This window comes from Manacus vitellinus, unplaced genomic scaffold (assembly GCF_001715985.3).
Source record: "Manacus vitellinus isolate BGI_N305 unplaced genomic scaffold, ASM171598v3 scaffold_9_pilon, whole genome shotgun sequence".
Taxonomy (NCBI): domain Eukaryota; kingdom Metazoa; phylum Chordata; class Aves; order Passeriformes; family Pipridae; genus Manacus; species Manacus vitellinus.
Window position 1 is genome coordinate 11,113,779 of NW_021940917.1, and position 20,355 is coordinate 11,134,133.

Here is a 20,355-nt window from a genome sequence, read left to right on the forward strand (position 1 = left end):
CAATATAGGTTTAACATGCTTTCACTGAAACAGAAAATGCATCCTGGTGACATTCTTAAGGCATTCTACTTGTTTGTGACCTCAGCAGCAGATTGTGTAGTACTTAAATGTATTTGTGTGTTTAGGTACATGCATGCTGACATGAACCACACTGGAGTTTGAAAACACAAGCAATAGCATACAATTTCCCACTCCCTCTGTTCCCTCAGACAATGCTAGATTATGGAATGGTTGGATACCACAGTACCCTTTTAGAAGCAGGTGTCTTTCTCTCCAAATATTCCTGGCCTGCTTTGTTTATCTTGCCTAATATGCATTGCTGTAGGCCCTAGAAGAAGGATTTTTTTCTGTGCCTCATCATTTCTCCACAAATTTAATCAAATTTTGTAATATCTCTTAATATACCATTTCTTGGAGTTGCCAGAGTATGTTTATTAATATAAACATTAATTTTTGGTCTGGGAAATTCATGACAATTTTCACGTGAAGAGATAACCTGTAACAGAGCAATCCCACAATAATAAAATCAAAATGTTAAGACAAGTATAGTTTTTTTAAAATAGCACATGTACAAACACAGTTATAGAGCACAACATTTAAAAGCTAAAGTTTCAAGAACAATTGTATAGTAGGCAACCAAAATTCAACAGACAGGCACATTATTTCACAGACATGTTTCCTAATGGTAGCTTCTTAGATGCTTTCGCAGGAAGAGGTTCATCTACTGAGCACTGTAAATCCCCAATAATCTCTCTGACTGCCTAATACATGAACCTGCAATGGATCAAATGAGAAAACCTGTGGCTAAGACCATGATTAAGACTGTTTGTAAGGGTATATATCTAGAAATCCATCAACAGTGGACACAGTACAAGTGTGCAACTAAGAATCTGAGAAGGAAGATTTTCTGGAAGTAGTGTAGTAATTCAGACAGTTCAGGTAGATATAGAAAAAAAAAAAAAGTCAGAGCTCTTGGTCACATAAACGTTCATCTGTGGCAGATAACACAGGCAGGTATGTGCCAGAACTCATGTGCCAGAAAAGCTTGCCCATTTTTTTTTTCATGTTTTCCATTCTATTAGTCTAATGAAAAATGTAACTGGAACATTGACCATCTTCAGTTTATCTTAATTCTAAATCCAAATGTAGTGCAGGAGTAGTAGAAGGTAACATTCCCCTTTGGAGCTGAACATCTTAGATCTGCTGGAATGAGCTGTAAAATATTATTTTCCCTTTTCACAGTCACCACAGTTATGAAGTTAAAGCTATTGCATAAAACTTGGCTTTATATTCATACAGTTTAGAATATTTCAGTTGTAAAGAACCTGTAATGATCTAGTCCAACCACCTGACCACTTTTTGGCTGACCAAAAGTTGGCATATCTTGTTAAGGACATTGTCCAAATGCCTCTTAAACACTGACAGACAAGGCCATGTCTAGGAAGCATCTTCAAGCTTCTGCTGTTCGATCTGTTCTCTGCACCTAAATTTTTCTCCCGTTCTTCAAGATGGCTCCTCTTCTTTTTAATCATCTTGAATTTTACAGCATACTTTCTGGAGTAAGACACTTGCTATGAATTGGTGGGGTATTCCTGTCCTTAAAAGTTAAAAAGTCAGGTAAAAGCTTCTGTAGAAGTTCACGCTATTTTACAAGCTGCATGATACAAACTTGTGAGTGAAGGTCATCATCCATATGCAATCAGAGATTCTACCCCTCTAGAAGTCCCCTAGTTCTGGGTTAAAAAACAGTAAGAGCCACAAACAGCTAGCTTTCGAAAGGAAGTGGAGAAAAGCTGATGAAAAAATTCCTTACCAGGCTATTTGACAAGGGTTAATATTAACCAATGTTAACTAATAAGCTTGTGAAATGCACTACTGAACAGTTCTCAGGACCCCTTCACTGCTGACAAAAAGCAAGTCAAGAAACAGACTCATCATGCTGAAACAAAGAAATGTGGCTGGAGTGGGTGTCAGAGTTGACAGTCACTAAATAACAGGCATTTCCTACCTTTCCATCTAGATGACCTGTAAGTACTGAGATGGTTTGATCTTGGTGATCTATTTTGATCTGAGCAGTGTCAGGACTTGTTGAAAAGATCCTGTGCATCATACTCTTCAGAAAAGCAGTCAAATGACAAACAGTGAAAAAATTTTTATTTGCTCTGCATTTTGCAACAAATCAAGTGTAATTAATCCCCAGTATTTTCTCAAGTATAATCTGTCATAAAATATGAATAGAAGCATCTTTTTTCTGCATACACTGTGTCTCCCAAGTGCTAAAAGTTATTATAGCAGATTAAGAACAAACCTACAGCATTCTTTTACTTTAGCTGGTTCCGATACAGAGGCATACTTTTTTATTTGAGAGTCAACTCCAAGAGACTTAGCTAATTGCACAGCATTTGTATCATCACTGATAAGCGTCCCAAGAGCCACAAGGAGTCTAAAAACGGCTTCAAGGTCTTGAACAACTTCCATAACTGTGCTGATGGCTGATAAACATTGAGCTTTGCCCTCAACATTGTTGACTTTATGTAAACATACGGCATAGTTCAATGTCAGTGTGGCCAGCGCAATGTGGATGTTCTTATTATTGCCCGATTTAGTTTCTATTGCTTGTGTCATTATTTCATCCCTCTGTTCCATCATGAGCTTCTCACCTGCATGGCTGACAAAACAATTGCAAAGAGCTCTAAGTGCCAACAGCTGGTTTGCTTGCTTTCCTTTAGGGTTCAGAAATTTAAGGAGAAGGACGATTAATTGTACATGCTCCTTTTCACTGCAGAAGTTTTCATTCACAGTGGGATGCCTGACAGACAATCTAAGAATGTCTAGGGCCGGAAAGACAATATCTAAGAAACAAAACAGAACAGAATTTTAGAATTAATATTGCATTTTGTGCAAATGTGCCAGTGAGTTTTCTTTCAGATACAGCCCTTAGCCCTGTAGCCTGGGGAACAGACAATAACAGTTTCATGCAGAGACTCAGGTAAAGCACAAGTTGTTTGAAATTCATGAAGTTAAATATTGACAAATCCATTCTATTAACACTTATCATAAAAAAAGACATAACCCTTAATTTAGGATAAATACAGTGCTTTGCAGAAAATCTTAAATCTTTCCAAAAACTTTAATTGATAACACTGAAGGCAAATGTCTCTGAAAGCTTCTGACTAAACATCCCTACATAGACAGCACAACTACAAAACTGCTTTCAGGAAAAAAAAAAAAAGAGAAAAAATATTTTAATTACCTTCATTTCTGAGACAAAATTTGCAAAGAAAATAGAAAACAGGTCCTCAACTGATCAGCTGGAAATGATTTTAAGTAATCTGAACTAAAAGTTTGTTCAGTTGTATCTCCCCTTGTCTGATTTTTAAACATATCTGTCTCCTTGATCTCCTATTGCTATCCTATGCTTATAATGAAATCAAAGCTGAACCTGCCTAACTACTTACTATTTTCCTTCAGACATGCAGAATCTTCAGAATTAATGCTTTGTACAATAGAAAGAGAGTCTGGAAAGTATGACATTAGCCATTACCATAGCTCCCAGCTATGCAAAACATACTTTGATTAAGTGATGTTATATAATGACCATAAATTTTTAATACTAAAATGTTCTTCCAGCTAATTAATCTTGAACTCCATCTTCAAGAAAGCAGTTAATTTTCACCACGTTTTTAGATACTTGTATATGCAATGTATGCTTTCTTTCCAGAATGTGCCTAAATAACCAAAATAGCCTTTCCAATCTATCACTGCTGATGATACATTACTACATGGAATTATATCACCTCCACTTGCATTCATTCAGAATGTCATTTCATCAATGCAGTTTTGACCACATAGCCTAGAGGTTCTGTAACTTCTCCCTTTCTACCACATTAAAATAAGAGCTACTTTTGATTTTTTTTTTTACATAATTTATCTCTACAATTTCATCTCTCATTTGATAAAAACATATGATCCCAAGCTCACACTTCCTTGCTGTATTTCCAAACAAGTCTCACACATTTTTGAGGATGACTCTGCTAATGAAATAACCATGACTGATGTTTATATCAAGTTTCTCATTTACATTTACTACTGTGACAACAACGAAACCTGATAACCAACTATCAGTTTTGCCTCTGCTGTTGGTCAGTGTTGTTAGCACCTGTTCATCATCTGTTTTCTACTGAGGCTATCAAGTCTTTGAGACAGACTCTGTGTAATAAACAGCATAATAAGACTTTTTGTTCATGGTGAAGTGTTGATGAGATGACAGTACAAGAAGTTAACTGCAAGTGTCTACCTTCTGGCCAGTTAACTGCTCTCCATAAAGTCTGAAGTTGCTGTGCTGTAGGTGTTTCTGCAGAGGTGTTGCATGTTGCAGATAATAACTTTTCTAGGATTATCAAGTCATCTTCTGTAAGCTTATGTTCTTCAGCTGCTGTGCCATTAAGTTCCTTTAATTTGCCTGTAAAACCAAAGGAAGAGGCATGGCTTTCTGATAAGAGAACTTCACAAATCGAGATCTTGAATGAAACACTACAAAAGGACTTTACAAACAAGTAACAACTACTGTAATTGGGGTTTTTGGGGGGGTGATGAATTTTTGAACACTTTTCCCAATTTCATAATTTCCTATTTTAAATTTTCAATTACCACAATGATCACTACTACTAAAATCTCCTCTAACCATGCAACAAAAAGATTCAGAATTTGTTGAAAATTTCAGAAAGCGCCTACATAAAGAGAAAAATGCAGAAAATAAACACAAGACCATTAGAGCTTTCATAACAAATATGATTTCTTTTTTGTTCTTTCCTATTATTAGGTCATAGAAACAATGAAGAAACCATATGTCCTTAGTGTGATCACGGGTTTTGTATTTTTTCTTATTTAAGTTTGGTGATCATATTTTGCTTATGGCATGTCCTGTATTCAAACTTCACTGTGATTTAAAAATCCAAGTATTGGAAAAATCATTTTAATGTAATGGATTGAGTGTTAAGAACCTGCCAATCATGGTTCTTCCAGACATAATGAGGGCCATGTCAATAAATACACAAGCAGACAACATTACATTAGTACACCCTTTTGTTTTATAGTATGCACAAAAAAATCAACCATGGGCCCTCGTGGAAAGAAAAAAATACAATACAAACATTCATCTATTAAATCTTTCCCAGTCCAGCCATAATATTTACAAGTGTATTTAACCATGCACTGTTACAAAACTGCGGGGAAAACACAGTAAACCTAGTTTTCCGATTCTAAACTTCAAAAAAACAAACAGCCCACTAAGCCTGTGAGTAATACCATTATCCTTCAAGACTACAGGATAAAAATAAACTGCTGCAGTATGTTTTAAAGACTAAGTGAAAGTCTTGGCTTTGCTATAACATGAATGTCAGCCAGTCTTGCTGTTCTCCCTCTTAGGAAGTTCTGAACAAAATTTTACTGTTAACCTGTGGAAAATCAAAAGGAGGCTAAATCTCTTTAATAGCCAAAACCTCCAGGAAAAGTATCTAGTTTGTAAATCCCTTAACTTCTCCTTGAACAAATAACAGAGTGCAACAAAATTCAGCACAACAGGATAAGGCTAATTGAAGATTCTGACATTTTTTTTAATCAGAAAATAAAACTTGAACAACATGTAAAAGAGCAATACCACAGATAGAAGGCTCCAGAGAGATCTGACAGGCTTGAGTAGTGGACCCATGTGAGCCTGATGAAATTCAACAAGGCCAAATGCCGGGTCCTGCACCTGTTTCAGGGTAATCCCAGACATGAATACAGACTGGGCTAAAAAGGATTGAGAGCAGCAGTGAAAAAAAGACTTGAGGGTAGTGGTTAATTAGTAAGTTGGACACAAGCCAGCAATAGGTGCTCACAGCCCAGAAAGCCAACTGCATCCTGGGCTGCATAAAAAGCAGCGTGGCTACCACAGCAACAGAGGTGATTCTGCCCCTCTACTCTGCTGCCTGTGAGACTCCACCTGTAATGCTGCATCCACCTATGGGGTCCTCAGCACAAGAAAGACATGGATCTCTTGGAGTGGGTCCAGAGAAGGGACAAAAAAGGCAACCACAGGGGTTGAAGACCTCTACTACAAGGAAAGGCTGAGAGTTGGGGTTTTTCAGCCTGGAGAAGAGAAGGCTCCGGGGAGACCCTACTGCAGCCTTTCAATTCTTAAAGGAGGCTTATGAGGTAGAAGGAGACCTTTCATCGGGGCCTGTAGTGATAAGACAAGGGTTAATGCTTTTGAACTGAAAGATACATCAGAACAACTTGCCCAGAGAAAATGTCAATGTCCCATTCCTAGAAGTGCTTGAGATCACGCTGAATGGAGCTTTGAGTAACCTGGTCTAGTCAAAGGTGTCTCTGCCCTTGGCAGGGAGACTGGACTAGATAATCTTTAAAAGGTCCCTTCCAAACCAAACCATTCTATGATTCCATGGCTGTAAAGTCAGGAGCTTGCCCTCTTCAAGATGTTGGATAAAGGTGAACGTATACTTTTTCTAAAAACTAGAGTCTCTTGTTCCTAAGTTTCCTCATCATACTGGCTAGACAGGTAAACATTTTCAAGGTCTGTGTATAAAAGGGAGATAAAGAATTGAGTTTTAATATCTTAAAGGCAGATACACTGTGAGTACAAATAATTTTACAAAACCCTTACAGAAATATACAGAAACAAACTGGTGACAAAAAAGGTAGAGATTCTATGGAAACAAGAATACAAGGCAATGGAAAGGAAAGAAAGGACATTCTGTGTTAGGTAAAAGTTCCTGTGAAGTACTCATACTTCTAAGCCTTCAAATACATGCACCAACAAAATGATGAATGCAATTTTAAAAGGTAAAAACCAAGAAACATTAAGAAAGCCATGGGAAATCGCTTAGGTTTGTTAAAAGTTCAAATGTCAAGTTACTTCAAACAAATGAAAAAAGTCATCCTTGATAATAAAACACTGACCCAGTATCTGCGTAGGATTGGCCTGATCAAAGGTGACAGCATCCTTCTTCGGAAAATAAATATTTTCAGCTTTAGCTGCAGCTGACTGGTAGGCACCCATTCCTACAGAAATGCAATACAGAATGTTCAACAGCACACCAAAGTGTCTAACAGAGAACAATATCCTAGAAGTAATTCTCTGCTGCTGAATGTCACTCAGAAAAGTATCTTCTGGGGAAAAAAAATGAACATTTATGCAAATAGCTGTCTTTCCTTACATTATTTTTAAATTCAAGGTTTAAAATTTAAAGCAATCACAAACTGTCCTCCCCTCATGTAAAAACTTACAAGTTTAAATTATTAACAGTGATTTCTTAATTACGCGAATCATAATTCCCACAGCCATTCATAGGAATGGGTGTGGAAACAAGCTGAGTCAGATGCACCTGCATTCAGTTAAGTTAGAATCAAAAAGGAGTATTTCGGCCTTGACCATGTTTTGATAAAGAGCTTGTGTACCTAATTCCTGCATGTAAAGCAAGGCTCTGTTATCCATATTTGCTGAATAATTTCCAGAGTATAAGCAGCTTCAGTCTGCTCATTATTTTTAATAAAATACCAATTTGCATCAATGCAGAATTCATGTCAGAAGAAAAAACAAAACAAAAGATCAGGAATGTTTTTCATTGGCAGAAATCATGTCTTACCTGTAAATGGATCAACTCCGCCCACTGCAGCTCCTGCATTTGATGCTGAACCAGGAACATAGCGACCAGCACCTAAACAAAGATGTTAAGTTTTTTAACCACCACCACTGGTACATAGGTAATATATACCTGTATTTAGTCACTAGTTTTCAAAAATCACCATTAAAGGGATTATCTTGCACTAAAGGAATTATAAAGAAATCTTCAACACTTCTTTAAGGATTAAATCTATGCCTATGTGTGAGGGTGTTGGTGATGATAGCATTCACTAGCTAAGTGAGACACAAATGGGAGACCACTGGCATGGTCTCTGGCACCCAGAGGAGCAAAGGCCCTCAGCACGGCAGGTACTTATCCATGACAAGCTCCAGCAGGAGGCCACTGCTCAGACCTGCTCTCTATGTGCATGGGGCCCGAAGTGGCCTTTCCTGTGGGAGGTGGACTCTCCTTTCTGGCAGTGAGGCCTCAGGCGAGACCTCCACCTGCAGAGATCACAGACAAAGCCACACAAAGCATGGGAGAAGAGATCGCTGGACAACAAAGTAGAATAGGAACAGAGAAAGACTGCCAGGATGGGGAAGGCTGAAGGCTGTGGGTTTTGGCAATGGCATGAAGGCTTCAGCTCTACCTGTAGATCTGCAACTGCAGAACAGGCAATGCCCTGGCACTGGTTAGGAAAAGCACCCAGCAGGTGTTTCCCCAGGAGAAAGGCAAGTGACAGTGACAGGAGGCAGAGTGTCCTCCTGCAGGGTATGGAGGCACCCACTACTGACACAGGAGTATATCTCCAGATATCTTGGGATAGGCTTGGATCCAGGATGCCAGAGAGACATTACCAAGATTGTTACCCTGCTACTCTTCCACACAGCCATCAATGGTATTGCCGAGGAAGTCCTGATTAGTATCAAGGGTGATTAGAGAGCCCTGGGAGCCAGGGTGAAGGGCCCAGGTGGTGGTTTCTTTGATGCTCTCAAGAAAGCAAAATTGCTTGAATAGAAACGGACTCATCACGTAGGTCAGCAGCTCAGTGCATGGCTGGTTTTACTGGCAGAGCTTTGGCATTTATTGACTACAGGACCTTCAAGGAGCAAGAGCTACTTATCGCAGATGGGGTAAGTCTGAAAAAGCAGGGCTGCAACTGGGGATGTCTCTGCAAACAAACAAAGTTTGTTTGTAAAAAGCTATCAAAAGCTTTTTACAATAGCTATCCCAGTAAGGATCTAGGGTGCATGGTACTTATAAAAATCATGTAATAAGAAAAAATGAGTGACAATGAAAATAGAGAACTACCTTTATGAACATCCCCATTTCTGTGTTGTCCTTGCGTATGGATTTTTGCAAAACAAAAGTTTTATGTCCTTACCCTTCTGCTTTAGAGAGCAGAGTGACATGAGGCAGAACAGACAGCAGAGGGCTCTCTGCTATTGAACAGATCTCCATATGCTTTGACAGTGGCAGAGCCCACCTTACCAGGCAGTCCCACACTACTGCCCCAGAGAGCTGCAAGAAACAGCCATCTGGAGCCGAACATGGAATACAACTGAACACGATTAAAATACGCATCTTACATGCTAGCCAGACAAATTACAAATTTTACATTACCTGTAAATGGATCTGCCCCAGGTATTGTATTCGATCCAGATGAAGAGCCTGGAACATAACGTCCAGCACCTAGTGAAACAGCAAGAAAACCAGTGACTATTAAACACAGCTTGATGTTATTCAAATGTCAGTACTTTTCAACCAGAAGCAGCTCAGAAATAAAGCCAAACATCATATATGTCTTATTGTTTATTGTGGCATTATAGGAAATCTGGTCCTATCCCCTGATGCAAACAAATTCTTCCATACTAACTGAGAGTCAGAAGTTTGTTTTCTGGCACATACATGCTATATACTTGGACACAACCAAATCAAAAGCCAGACTGGAGCGAGTCCAGAGAAAGGCAATGAAGCTGGTGAAGGGTCTGGAGCGCATGTCCTATAAGGAGGGACTTAGAGAGCTGAGGGTGTTTAACCCTGAGACAAGGAGGCTCAGGGTGGACCACATTGCTCTCTACGACCACCTGAAAGGAGGTTGTAGAAAGGTGGAGGTTGGTCTGTTTTTCCAGGTAACAAGTGATGAGAGGAAATGGTCTCAAGTTGCACCAGGGGAGGTTTAGATTAGATATAAGTAAAAGTTTTCTACTGCAAGGGTTGTCAGGCACTAGAATAGACTGTTCAGGAAAGTGGTAGAATCATCAACCTGGAAGGATCCAAGAAACATGTGGATATGGCACTTCGGGATATGGTGTAGTGGTGAACACAGAAGTGCTAAGTTAATGGTTGGACTCAATATCCTTAGAGGTCTTTTCCAACCTTGACAATTCTCTGATTCTGTGACAGTGAGGTGATTTAAAACTGACTGAACAATCAGGCCCAGAGGGTGGTGATCAGTGGCAGAACATCTAGTTGGAAGCCAGCCACTACCTGGGGTCAGTACTGCATCCACTCCTGTTCCACATCCTCATTAATGATCAGGAAGGTCAGAGTACACTCTCAGCAAGTTTGCTGAAGACACAAAACTGGAGGAGTGACTGATGTCATCATTTAAGTTTAAAATTTTTACCTGTAAATGGATCTGAAAATTGAGCACTTGAACTTAACAGTGTTTGCCCCTTAGTGTTGTCCATAATAAACTTCGCCACCTGATCCAGAAACATAGGATTTAGATCATTCTTTTGCAGGAAGTTGTATGCACTCAGCCAAGGATCATCAGTGATGTTATATGGCAGTTTGTAGGAAGGCCCACTTTCATTTACATCAATAGTGAAAACATAGTCATACTCCTTTAAGCGGAATAAAAACAAAAGCAAATTACAAGTTTGACAGCATTCTTTACAAAAAGATGTATCAAATGTAGACTAAAAACAGCCTAGGAATAAGCCTAAAAACTGTAACACTGTGATGTATCAATAGCAGTGATACTGCAGAATGTATCAATAATACTCTCCTACAGAGATTGCAAGTAAACATTTGCTGACTCCGGGTAAACACTACTTAGCACCAGCCAGAACATCAGTATGTTATCAGGAATGTTGCTACTCTAAATCCAAAACACACAGCATTGTACCAGATGCTAAAAAGAATATGAACTCTATCTCAGCCAAAATCATGAGAAACTTAAACCTGTAGTTTCCAGACTTCTCTGTCTCAAGAACAGAACACTGAGTAAAACAACATATCATGATAACGTTTGTGTAGATATGTTACAAAATAACAGATGCACCACATAATTCTCATGGACAGCTCTGGCTGCCTGAAAAGCTACAGGGAAGTCAGATGCCTCAAAAAACTTCAGTCTTAAAAGCACACTTCTAATACTAAAAACCTACAATTTTCTAACATTCTAACTTTCAAAACATGTGAGTGAGAAAATTTGTATCTCTGAGGCATTTTTTCTGCCCCAGACAGACTTTTCTGTGTATATTTCAGTAAAGGAAACATTTTCCAGCTATCTTTAAGTTCTTTGGTTACTACAGAGAAGGTATACAGAAGGCCCAGTACCTAATATTTTAGGTAAGCCTTGCATTTTAAGTCATATGGTTCGCTTCCTTTGGAAAGGAAATTAACTTCTCAAGTTATTAACAATAAATAAAATAGAACTTTGTCGTGGGGTAAAATGTCAATAGGTCTTGGTCCAAGAAGAAAAGAACACACATGACACACAACAAGGTGATGAGACAGAGAGCTCGCCCGCTTCTACTTTCTCACACATATAATATAAACATATTCTTGGAAAAACACTTAGGCATGCAGCACCTGCACTCAGCCAAACAGCTTTAACCTTGTACTCTTTATAACTCAAGGCTGTGTCCATGGGAACTATCTAATTAGCTTTACTGTTCTCATGGAAAACAGCCTAACACTTTGTAATATTTCAAACCCCTCAAGCTTCAGAGGCTTCTGTGGGGCTTCACCCCACAGAACTTGATCATTTCTCTATTACTAGTTTCTCCAAAATAATTTGTCTTCGTTGGCTTACTCATTTTACAAAATGTGTTTCAGAAGTAATGAAGCAAGTAGTACTTATACTTCTACCTCTGAGATCAAGGATGACAAGAAAGTACAAAACAAATACCTATTTTCTACATTATATTTTATCTGAACAAAGACCGGAATAGATTTTAATGGGAAATTCAGTATTTTACTTAGGAAGGAATAAAACTAAAGTTTGCATATACCTTTCCTTCAAATAAAACTTTTCCAGACGTCTGTTGTGTGGCTCCGGCAGAACCAACAACATCACCAATCTTTATCCATCTTCCTTCACTAACACTCCATTGATATGCTTCTACTTTACCATTATCTTTAATAAGCCGTGTCTGTCCATCTCTTGTTCCTGTAGACAGAGTATAAGAGTTTGAACAATTTCAAGAATACAATTTACTTTAGGAAAGTCTTTGAATAGTGCTTAGCATTAAAAATGAAAAAAACAGTTCAATAACATGTAACGTCACAGCACAGGAAGTAAGTAGATACATGTCATGGTTTAACCCCAGACGGCAACTAAGCACCACTCAGCCCCTCGCTCACTCTCCTCCTGGCTGGGATGCAGAAGAGAATTGGAAGAGTAGAAATGAAAAAAATATGTGGGTTGAGATACAGTTTAATAGGTAAAGCAAAAGCCACATGCACAAGCAAGGCAAAACAAGGAATTCATTCACCACTTCCCATGGGCAGCCAGGTGTTCAGCTGTCTCCAGGGCTCCCATCATGCTTAACGGTTACTTGGGAAGAAAAATGTTATCACCAAAATCCCCCCCTTCCTTCTTCCCCCTAGTCTATATCCCGAGCATGATGCCATGTGGTATGGGATATCTCTTCGGTCATCTGGGCTCAGCTGTCCTGGCTGTGACCCCTCCAAGCTCCTTGTGCACTCCCTTGCTGGTGGGGTGGGGTGAGGAGCAGCAAAGGCCTTGGCTCTGTGTAAGCCCTGCTCAGCAGAAATGAAAACATCCCTGTGTTATCTACACCATTTCCAGCACAAATCCAAAACGCAGCCCCACACTAGCTCCTATTGGAGATAATTAACTCTATCCCAGCCAAAACCAGCACAAAACTACACGTCACAGCAAGAACAGCAGCTATCTTGACAACAGCATTTACAGTTATGGTAACGGTATCTGCCACCAGACTAACTTGCAAAACCAACCCTTACTTAGGTCAAGTATTTCAAAAGTTTATCATTTCCCCAGGGAGATGACAACCAAGAAAGGTGATACTCTCCCATGGTCTTAACTAGATGCAAAGTTCCATATGGTTGTAAGATTTCCACTTGCTGATCAGAGCCAAGGGTTGAAATCACTGTTTACTTCACCTTCGGAAAAAGTATTTGTCTATTTTAGAGTAATGTTTACTGCTGCTTCTACTGCATTCTCAGGAATCTCCTGAGTACCTAGGAAGTGTGAACCGAGTTAACAAAAACTATCTTTCAAGCCAAAAGCTAAAGCAGAAAATTTGCACCTAATGCTTATTTTAGAGAAAAAAAAAATTCCACATTCAATAGTCCCTTTGCAAAATACCTGACTCATATACCGTTGGTATGGCTGGTGGAACAGATCCAAAACATCTTGAACACATTGCAGCATCCTGAATTCTATCTTTTTCTAAATTATCCCATAAGATAAATATTTTTTTACCATTCTAGTCTACCAAAAAAAACCCCAACAAACAAACAAACAAAAAAATCTAGAGTCTTGCCTCCAAAAGAATCAGTGGAATTAGAAGAGCAAAATTAAGCTGTTTCCTTCAGCAACCCTACTGAAAGTGATTAAAGCCTTAATTTTGGAAACTATTAAAAGTTCCAATACCTCCAGATTTGGAGGCATCTCTAAAATCACAGAAGTACACTAACTTACCACGATCCTTAAGATGTTCTCTTCCAGGAAGGTCATCAGCATTAATATCTCCTAAATCCCCAGTTTTAGGGTCAATGGATGCTTGGGAAAGCTCATTTTCAAAAGCCTGAATCTCCTCAGCACTTGCTGTACGTTCCAAAGACTCTGTAAACACTCTTATAATTCCATCACTGAATGGAGAGAAAACATTCAAACAGAAATAGGATTTTAAATATCACAATGATTACATAAATTCTAATGGTGACTTCTACATCAAAAGAGACCATCACTGCTTTTAATTACTCCTCTCAATTATTCCTATGGAAGGAATTCACTGTCATGCTAAAACCACCCAGAGAAGTAATCAAGCAGCTAACCCTGTCTTTAATATAATTTTAAAATCAAGATATGATATGCTTATCAAAAACATTCTTTACACAGTATTTATACGTTTATTCTCTGTCTATTCATGGTTTACCACATCTCCAAAGAATTCACTCTACCTCTCTAAGTCATACAAAATTACATTTTGGATGAAGTATAGCACATGTTTAAACTTAACACACACGTGCACATTTTGATGGCTGCATTTTTAAACAGAAATGAAACTGATACTCCAAGTGATGTTTTCAATTTCATCAAGGACTTGCAGATTTGGATCTACAAATATATTGAGAATAAAATCTGGATACCTTGCACCAACTACGATGTCACCATTGTCTAACACACAGCAGCACCACACAGACTGAGCTGGGAGTCTGATTGTTTGAGCACATTCCCCTTGTTTCCAGATTCTGAGAGATCTATCCTCTCCAGTAGTCACAAAATCTGAAAATAAAAAAAATATAAAAACTTCTAAAGTATATTTTTAGCATCCTGTGATACTAGATGCCATTGTGCAACTGGGTATCTAAAAATGAGAACAGTAAAAGAACCTTTCTACAATTTATTACTTCTCTCAATTGTAAGAAGAGAGTAAAAGGAAAGCCACTTCTAATCTGTCTTGTCAAGTGCATAAATTGCAAACTACACACCCAGGCAGGGAATGCAATTATGCCCAAGACAAACAATGATCCCTTCCTCCTTTCAAGAGTGAAACAATTTGGTAATCATCACTGTTTCATCTTGCCCTCAACTCGCACAGTTTCACATTTGTTTTAAATTGAGTTTTGGATGGTAAGCCTGCTTTTTAAAAAAACATGCATAAAGCACTCTCAAACGTCTACAACTCCTCAGTGAGGAATTCTAAGGCATAGGAAGTTTACAATATACACATCTACTTATATACATGCACTTTACCTGTTGAACAAATGCACAAGTGTCCCATACACCACATAAAGGTCACTGACTTGGAATTTCTTCTGCAACTGTCTGCAACAGTTAGTTCTAAACCTCTAAACCTCTATTTCTGAAAACAAGTGTAATTTAGCCTCATACATAAAATTCTCAACCTAAACTATTTATAATGCACACTGTGGGATTATGTAAATTTATATTATGTCAAACTGGTAAACCACACATTACTACTTTACTCCTCTGCAACAGTGCTGAAACACGGGTGGCAATTTAGACAACAGTCTTGCCTACTGCTTCACCCAAGTTTCACTTAAGGCTTCAATTAGCCCTAACCCAGGACCTTTTATCCCACATACTGCCAGAGCAACTCTGACACAGGTGTGATTTGGAGTCAATCACAGCACTTTTTAAAATCTATTTACACTAGATGCAAGAAGTAAATTAAATTAAACACTACCTGAGTTCAACACCAGAACACCCACGCTGTCACTGCATTTCATATTGGGTAATAGTCACAAAAGTAACCCTACCTTTACATTGAGGGAAAACAGAGATGCTGTATATGTAATTTGTGTGTCCATAGTACACCTGCAGACATTCTCCAGATATATGCCATCTTCGAACACTAGCATCATTAGCACAGGAAAGGAATTCTGTTTCACTGAGAATAGCTAAACCTCTCACACAATCTTCATGTCCTTTATAAAAGAAAGGAAAAATTTAATGCAGTTTTTCCTCTCTGTTAGCAGCAGTACACCATTTCTATTTAGCTCACATCTAAATCCAGGCAACAAATCTTCATTATGGGAGAAGTTAAAAAAAAAAATTGCTCACAATTCTTGTAAAAATCTTAGTCTTTTAAAAATCATGTGACTTCTGAGCATACAACTTCAGAGACTTTAAAAATCCTGCCCAAGTATTGTTCAATTTATCCATGGTTTGGTAAGGTTTTAATGTTTTGGTTTTTTCCCTTTTAAAAGAATACATTACCCTAGTGAAATTATCAACTACAGCAACATTTACCAGTGAATGTTCTTTCACATCTGCCTGCCTTCCACAGTTTTATAGTTTTGTCAGCTGAACCAGTCAACATTAATCCCTGTTCAGGAAGTATTTTCACTGCCCATATTGCAGCTGTGTGACCCTGCAAAAAACTCGACATTGTTAGACTTGTCAGACTGTCAGAATCAAATTCAGAGTACTCATTTTATATTCATGTAGAGGAACTTCATACCTGTAACGTCATCATACATCTGTCATTCAACCACACCTTGGCTGTTGTGTCCCATGATCCACTTAATAATGTGCCAAATTTCCCCGATGAAAGGCTGCAAACTGGAAAAAATATTCAAGTCAGAACTGACAAGTGTCCTGCACTGCCACAAATCTCATCCAGTAACTTAAAGAGATTAACTTGAGGAGATTTACTTGGTATCAATAGCATAGTTAGTATTGAGGAGGCTGGGGAACTATAATTGCACTGCAACCTAGAAAGAAGTTGCTTCAAAATCTCTCAGCTTTAGGCTACAAAATCGGAAATATTTTTGCCACTCATATTTTTAAATTTCTTTTAGTACCAGACCTCTTCTCCTCAGATCAGAATACGATGACAAGCAGGTTAGATAACCAGTCAAGATACAGAATTAATGCAAAGGTTTAGTTTTTAAGATGTCACAGAAAACCAAGTTTTTTGCAACAGGTGTTAATTTGTGTCCTCAAGAAGCAAGATTTTGTTAAAAAAAAAAAAAAAAAAGTCGTTTGCTTGGAAGGCAAACTACTACCACCAAGAAGCTGTGATGACATTTAAAGATTCAGTAAAAAGATAATCTGAAAATGCTCCAGTAATCCAGTATAAAACTACATATTTAAAGCACCAATTAATGTTATATCCTTATCTATGCAACAAAATGGGCAGAGAAAGTTTATTTAGGAAGCTGACTTTCTCTGCTCCAATCAGCTTTGACATAAAAATTAAGTTTAGTACATGAAGAAACAACTGCTTCTTAAAAATGCAGCCCTTGGCAAAAGGGTAACAATTCTGTAAATTGTCATGAGTTCACATATGCAGTAAAAGTCCAAACATTCATCAAGATAAACGTGGAAGTCCTTGCCATGAATGGTCACAGCATGAATTAAAATTATAAAATCCTGTTTGCAGAGGCCATAATTGTTTGCTACATTATGTACCAAATAAATCAAAACTGAGTTTTATAAATTCAACTTAATTTCCTCTCTAATAAATCATGTTAACTTTCATGCAAAAAACCTCCAAAATAAAATTACTACATACCTGTGTTTTTATGACCCTTAAGGATGTAAAGAGGAGCTGTGCTGTCAACTGTAAAAATGCAAATATTATGATCATTGCCACCAGTTGCAATCAGTCCACGAGGATAGAGGTCACTTGGAGGTATGATGCACACGCAAGATACAAAATTTGAGTGGCCACTCATACAGTGCATTTCAGTAAAACCCCTGTTAAGACTAAACATACGAGACAATCAATTCAGAGTCATGACAAAAACAGTACTTTCAAGTCTTGAATTAATAACTATGCTTGCATTGTGCTAAATAAATACTATGGATGACCCAAAAGGAATGAAAAACCTAAGAGAAATACTATATCCCAGCATTCCTACCCAGTAGTCAATACTTAAAGCTCTAAACTTCTTTTTCTGCAGTGGTAGGCCTGAAAAGACTTAAGTTTTCATTTTCCTTGCAAACATTATGCCAAATGTGATCAGAAACAGTAACAGTTTACCTTTACGAAATCTTTCGCTGTCTTAAGACTCAAATATGTATCCCAATACAAGCTAAAATAACAGAGCACACAAATGAAGAAAGTCTACTGCTTGCCATGGCTCTTCATGAGGAGCACTGTAGAGGTTTAATAGTTAAATAGATCATAACTGATTTAAGCAGCACCCTCATTTCTTCACCCTGAGTGAAATTCAATAGTTATAGAATAACTGGAAGAAGCTACTTATTCCCAGTACAGGTTGTGGTGTTGTGTGCTTGGTTTGTTTTGGTTTTTCTTTTTTCTCTTCTGTGTTTGTTCCCCCACTCTCAAAAAACATAACACATCACACTGTCATCCTCCATAGTCTAATGCTTGGAAAGCTTGATATATGTAAGGAAATCATTACATTCTTTTAAATTCTAAAATATCTGCTGAAGGTACAGTGAGCAAGTGAAGGCAACACATCTTCCTGGCAAATCTAAACAATAAAACCACTATACAGCAGTGTGCTTACCCACTGAACCCTGGCTACTGTAATCCCCAGGTCTTCAGGGCAGAGAAAGATAATCATTACCAACACTATGACTCCACATAAGTTACTCATGTCTTCCTCACAGGGTCCTCAAAAATTATGGGGTAAAATTAGACTTCCTTTTCTGCTGCAAATTTCTGTGCAATTTAACAACTTCTTTCCTTTGTGATGAGAGATTTAACAAGACACACTTAATGAGATTAGTCTTCCTTCTCCTCAGTTGCAGAGCTCAGTATAATGACACATGTAAGCTTTCAGCAAATTTGCCAATCATCTGTTTTACTGGAAGGCAGTGAAGCTGCCTAGCAGCTTCAGAATGCAGTTCACAATTTGAAACTATAGTCAGAAGAGGAGGTACATCCTGTGTCTTCCAGCAATAGCCTGCATCTCCACTCTCTGCAAAGCACATTGCTTAGCAGCTCTGCTTCTGGTCACAGTGATATCTTGAAAAATTCACTTTATGAATTCAACACAACAAATTCAGTAGGAGACAACCCCATGCAACACGAATATCAAAAAACCTAATGTGTTTTTCGTTTTTCAATGCCCTTGTGTATTCAAACTTTCTGTGCAGTTTTTTGTTCATATTTCACATTATGTCCAAAGAAGTTTGCTCAGCAAGGACAAGAAAAGACGGGGGTTTTTAAAACATTCAAAGCATACTGCCTTACTGGCAAAACTTAGCAGGAATACTTTGGCATTGAATACCATGAGGTGGAAACAACATTATTGACACCACCCAGAAAAAAGATGCCCAGATTTACTGGCATTGTTATCATCTGCAAAGCAAGCTGGAACACTGACCTACAGCTAACTGCTTAAACACATAAAACCTCCCTCACAGCAGGCATGCAAAAGTTGGTGCTGTTCAGTCTGGAGAAGAGAAGGTTGTGTGGAGACTTGACAGCAACCTTCCAGTGTCTGAAGGGGCCTACAGGGAAGCCAGAGAGGGACTGTTCATCAGGAACTGTAGTGACAGAAAAAGGAGTAATAGGTACAGATTGAAAGAGGGGAAATTTAGGTTAGAGATACAGAAGGAATTCTTTACTCTGAGGGTGGTGAGGCACTGGAACAGGGTGCCCACGGAAGTTGTGGATGACCCATCCCTGGAAGTTCAAGGCCAGGCTAGACAGGGCTTTGAGCAACCTGGTCTAGTGAAAGGTGTCCCTGCGCATGGCAGGGAGAATGGGACCAGATGACCTTTAAGGTCCCTTCCAACCCCTTCTCATCCATGCAAGCGACAATGCCACTCTCGGGCGCCTCCAGAACAGGGTCCCTCCGCCCGCCGCCTTCCCCGGCCCCGTCGGTTCAGCCGCCAGCCCCTGAGGGGGTCACGGCCGCGGAAACCACCCCGGGGGGGCTCGGGCGGCTCCCCGGCGGCCGCCACCTCCGCGCCCTCCTCCGCGCAGGGCCGGCCGGAGCGGGCCCGCCAGCGCCGCTGCCCCCACACTCACCCGTCCGGGGCCCAAGAGCCGCGCCGCCGGTTCCCGCGAGACGGACACGAACCGCCCTGCTGGGAAGAGGCCGCGGGTGAGGCCCCGCAACGTCCTGGCCGTGCCCAGGAGGATCAGCGCAGCCGGAACGCGCCTCCCTCGCCCGCCATGGCGGCAGCGCCCGTCTGACACCAGCACGGCCCGCGCGCCGGAACCCGCGCCGGAAGAGCCGTCACGGGCGCGCCTCTTGGGCTCCCCGGGACTCCATGTCCCGGCAGGCACCGGCGCCTCTCTCGCGATGCCTCCTGGGAGTTGTAGTCCCGCGGGCTGCAGCGGGTGGAGCGGGATTTGCGCCCCTCGCCGATAGGAGCCGCGCGCCGTTGCCGCGATACCGCGGCGCGGTGAGGGCCGGGGCCGGGGCCGGGCCGGGGCCGGGGCCGGGCGCCGGGGCCGGGGCCGGGGCCGGGCGGGCCGGGCCGGGGCCGGGGCCGGCCGGGCGGCGAGCGGCTCCGGGTGATAGAAATCGGGATTGTATACGGAATATAACGTATTTAATCCATCGGGGGTAGCGCGGTCGCCTTGGTGACTGGCGGCGGGTTACGGACCAGATAACTCAAGTGGTTATTTGCAACAGCGGCTCGCTTCTACTTTGTTCCGTGAAAAACTTGCGTTCTGTGGGCAGGTGCTGAAGCAATAAATGCCACACGAGTAACCCGAGAGCTGATTGAGCACTGAAAAGGGGCTAGTGCCTCACCTTACTCGCGGACCTTGCGTGGTCTTTCCTGAGCCCTGTCGCTGCCTCGTACCGACCGGTCAGGAACTGCTCT

General features: G+C 40.1%; 1 protein-coding gene across 1 annotated transcript; it reads right to left on the reverse strand.

Annotated features, from left to right (window-relative positions):
* Positions 1-411: 411 nt before the first annotated feature.
* On the reverse strand, positions 412-19,698 carry PLAA (phospholipase A2 activating protein). Its single transcript, XM_018086042.2, is given in 16 exon segments — positions 412-2,852; positions 4,298-4,462; positions 6,964-7,065; positions 7,650-7,721; positions 9,252-9,320; positions 10,258-10,477; positions 11,873-12,030; positions 13,549-13,718; positions 14,220-14,355; positions 15,354-15,521; positions 15,847-15,967; positions 16,058-16,158; positions 17,114-17,307; positions 19,550-19,563; positions 19,565-19,665; positions 19,668-19,698. Coding segments are annotated over 16 exon segments (2,388 nt in total). The 3' UTR covers positions 412-2,286.
* Between the last annotated feature and the right edge of the window lie 657 nt (positions 19,699-20,355).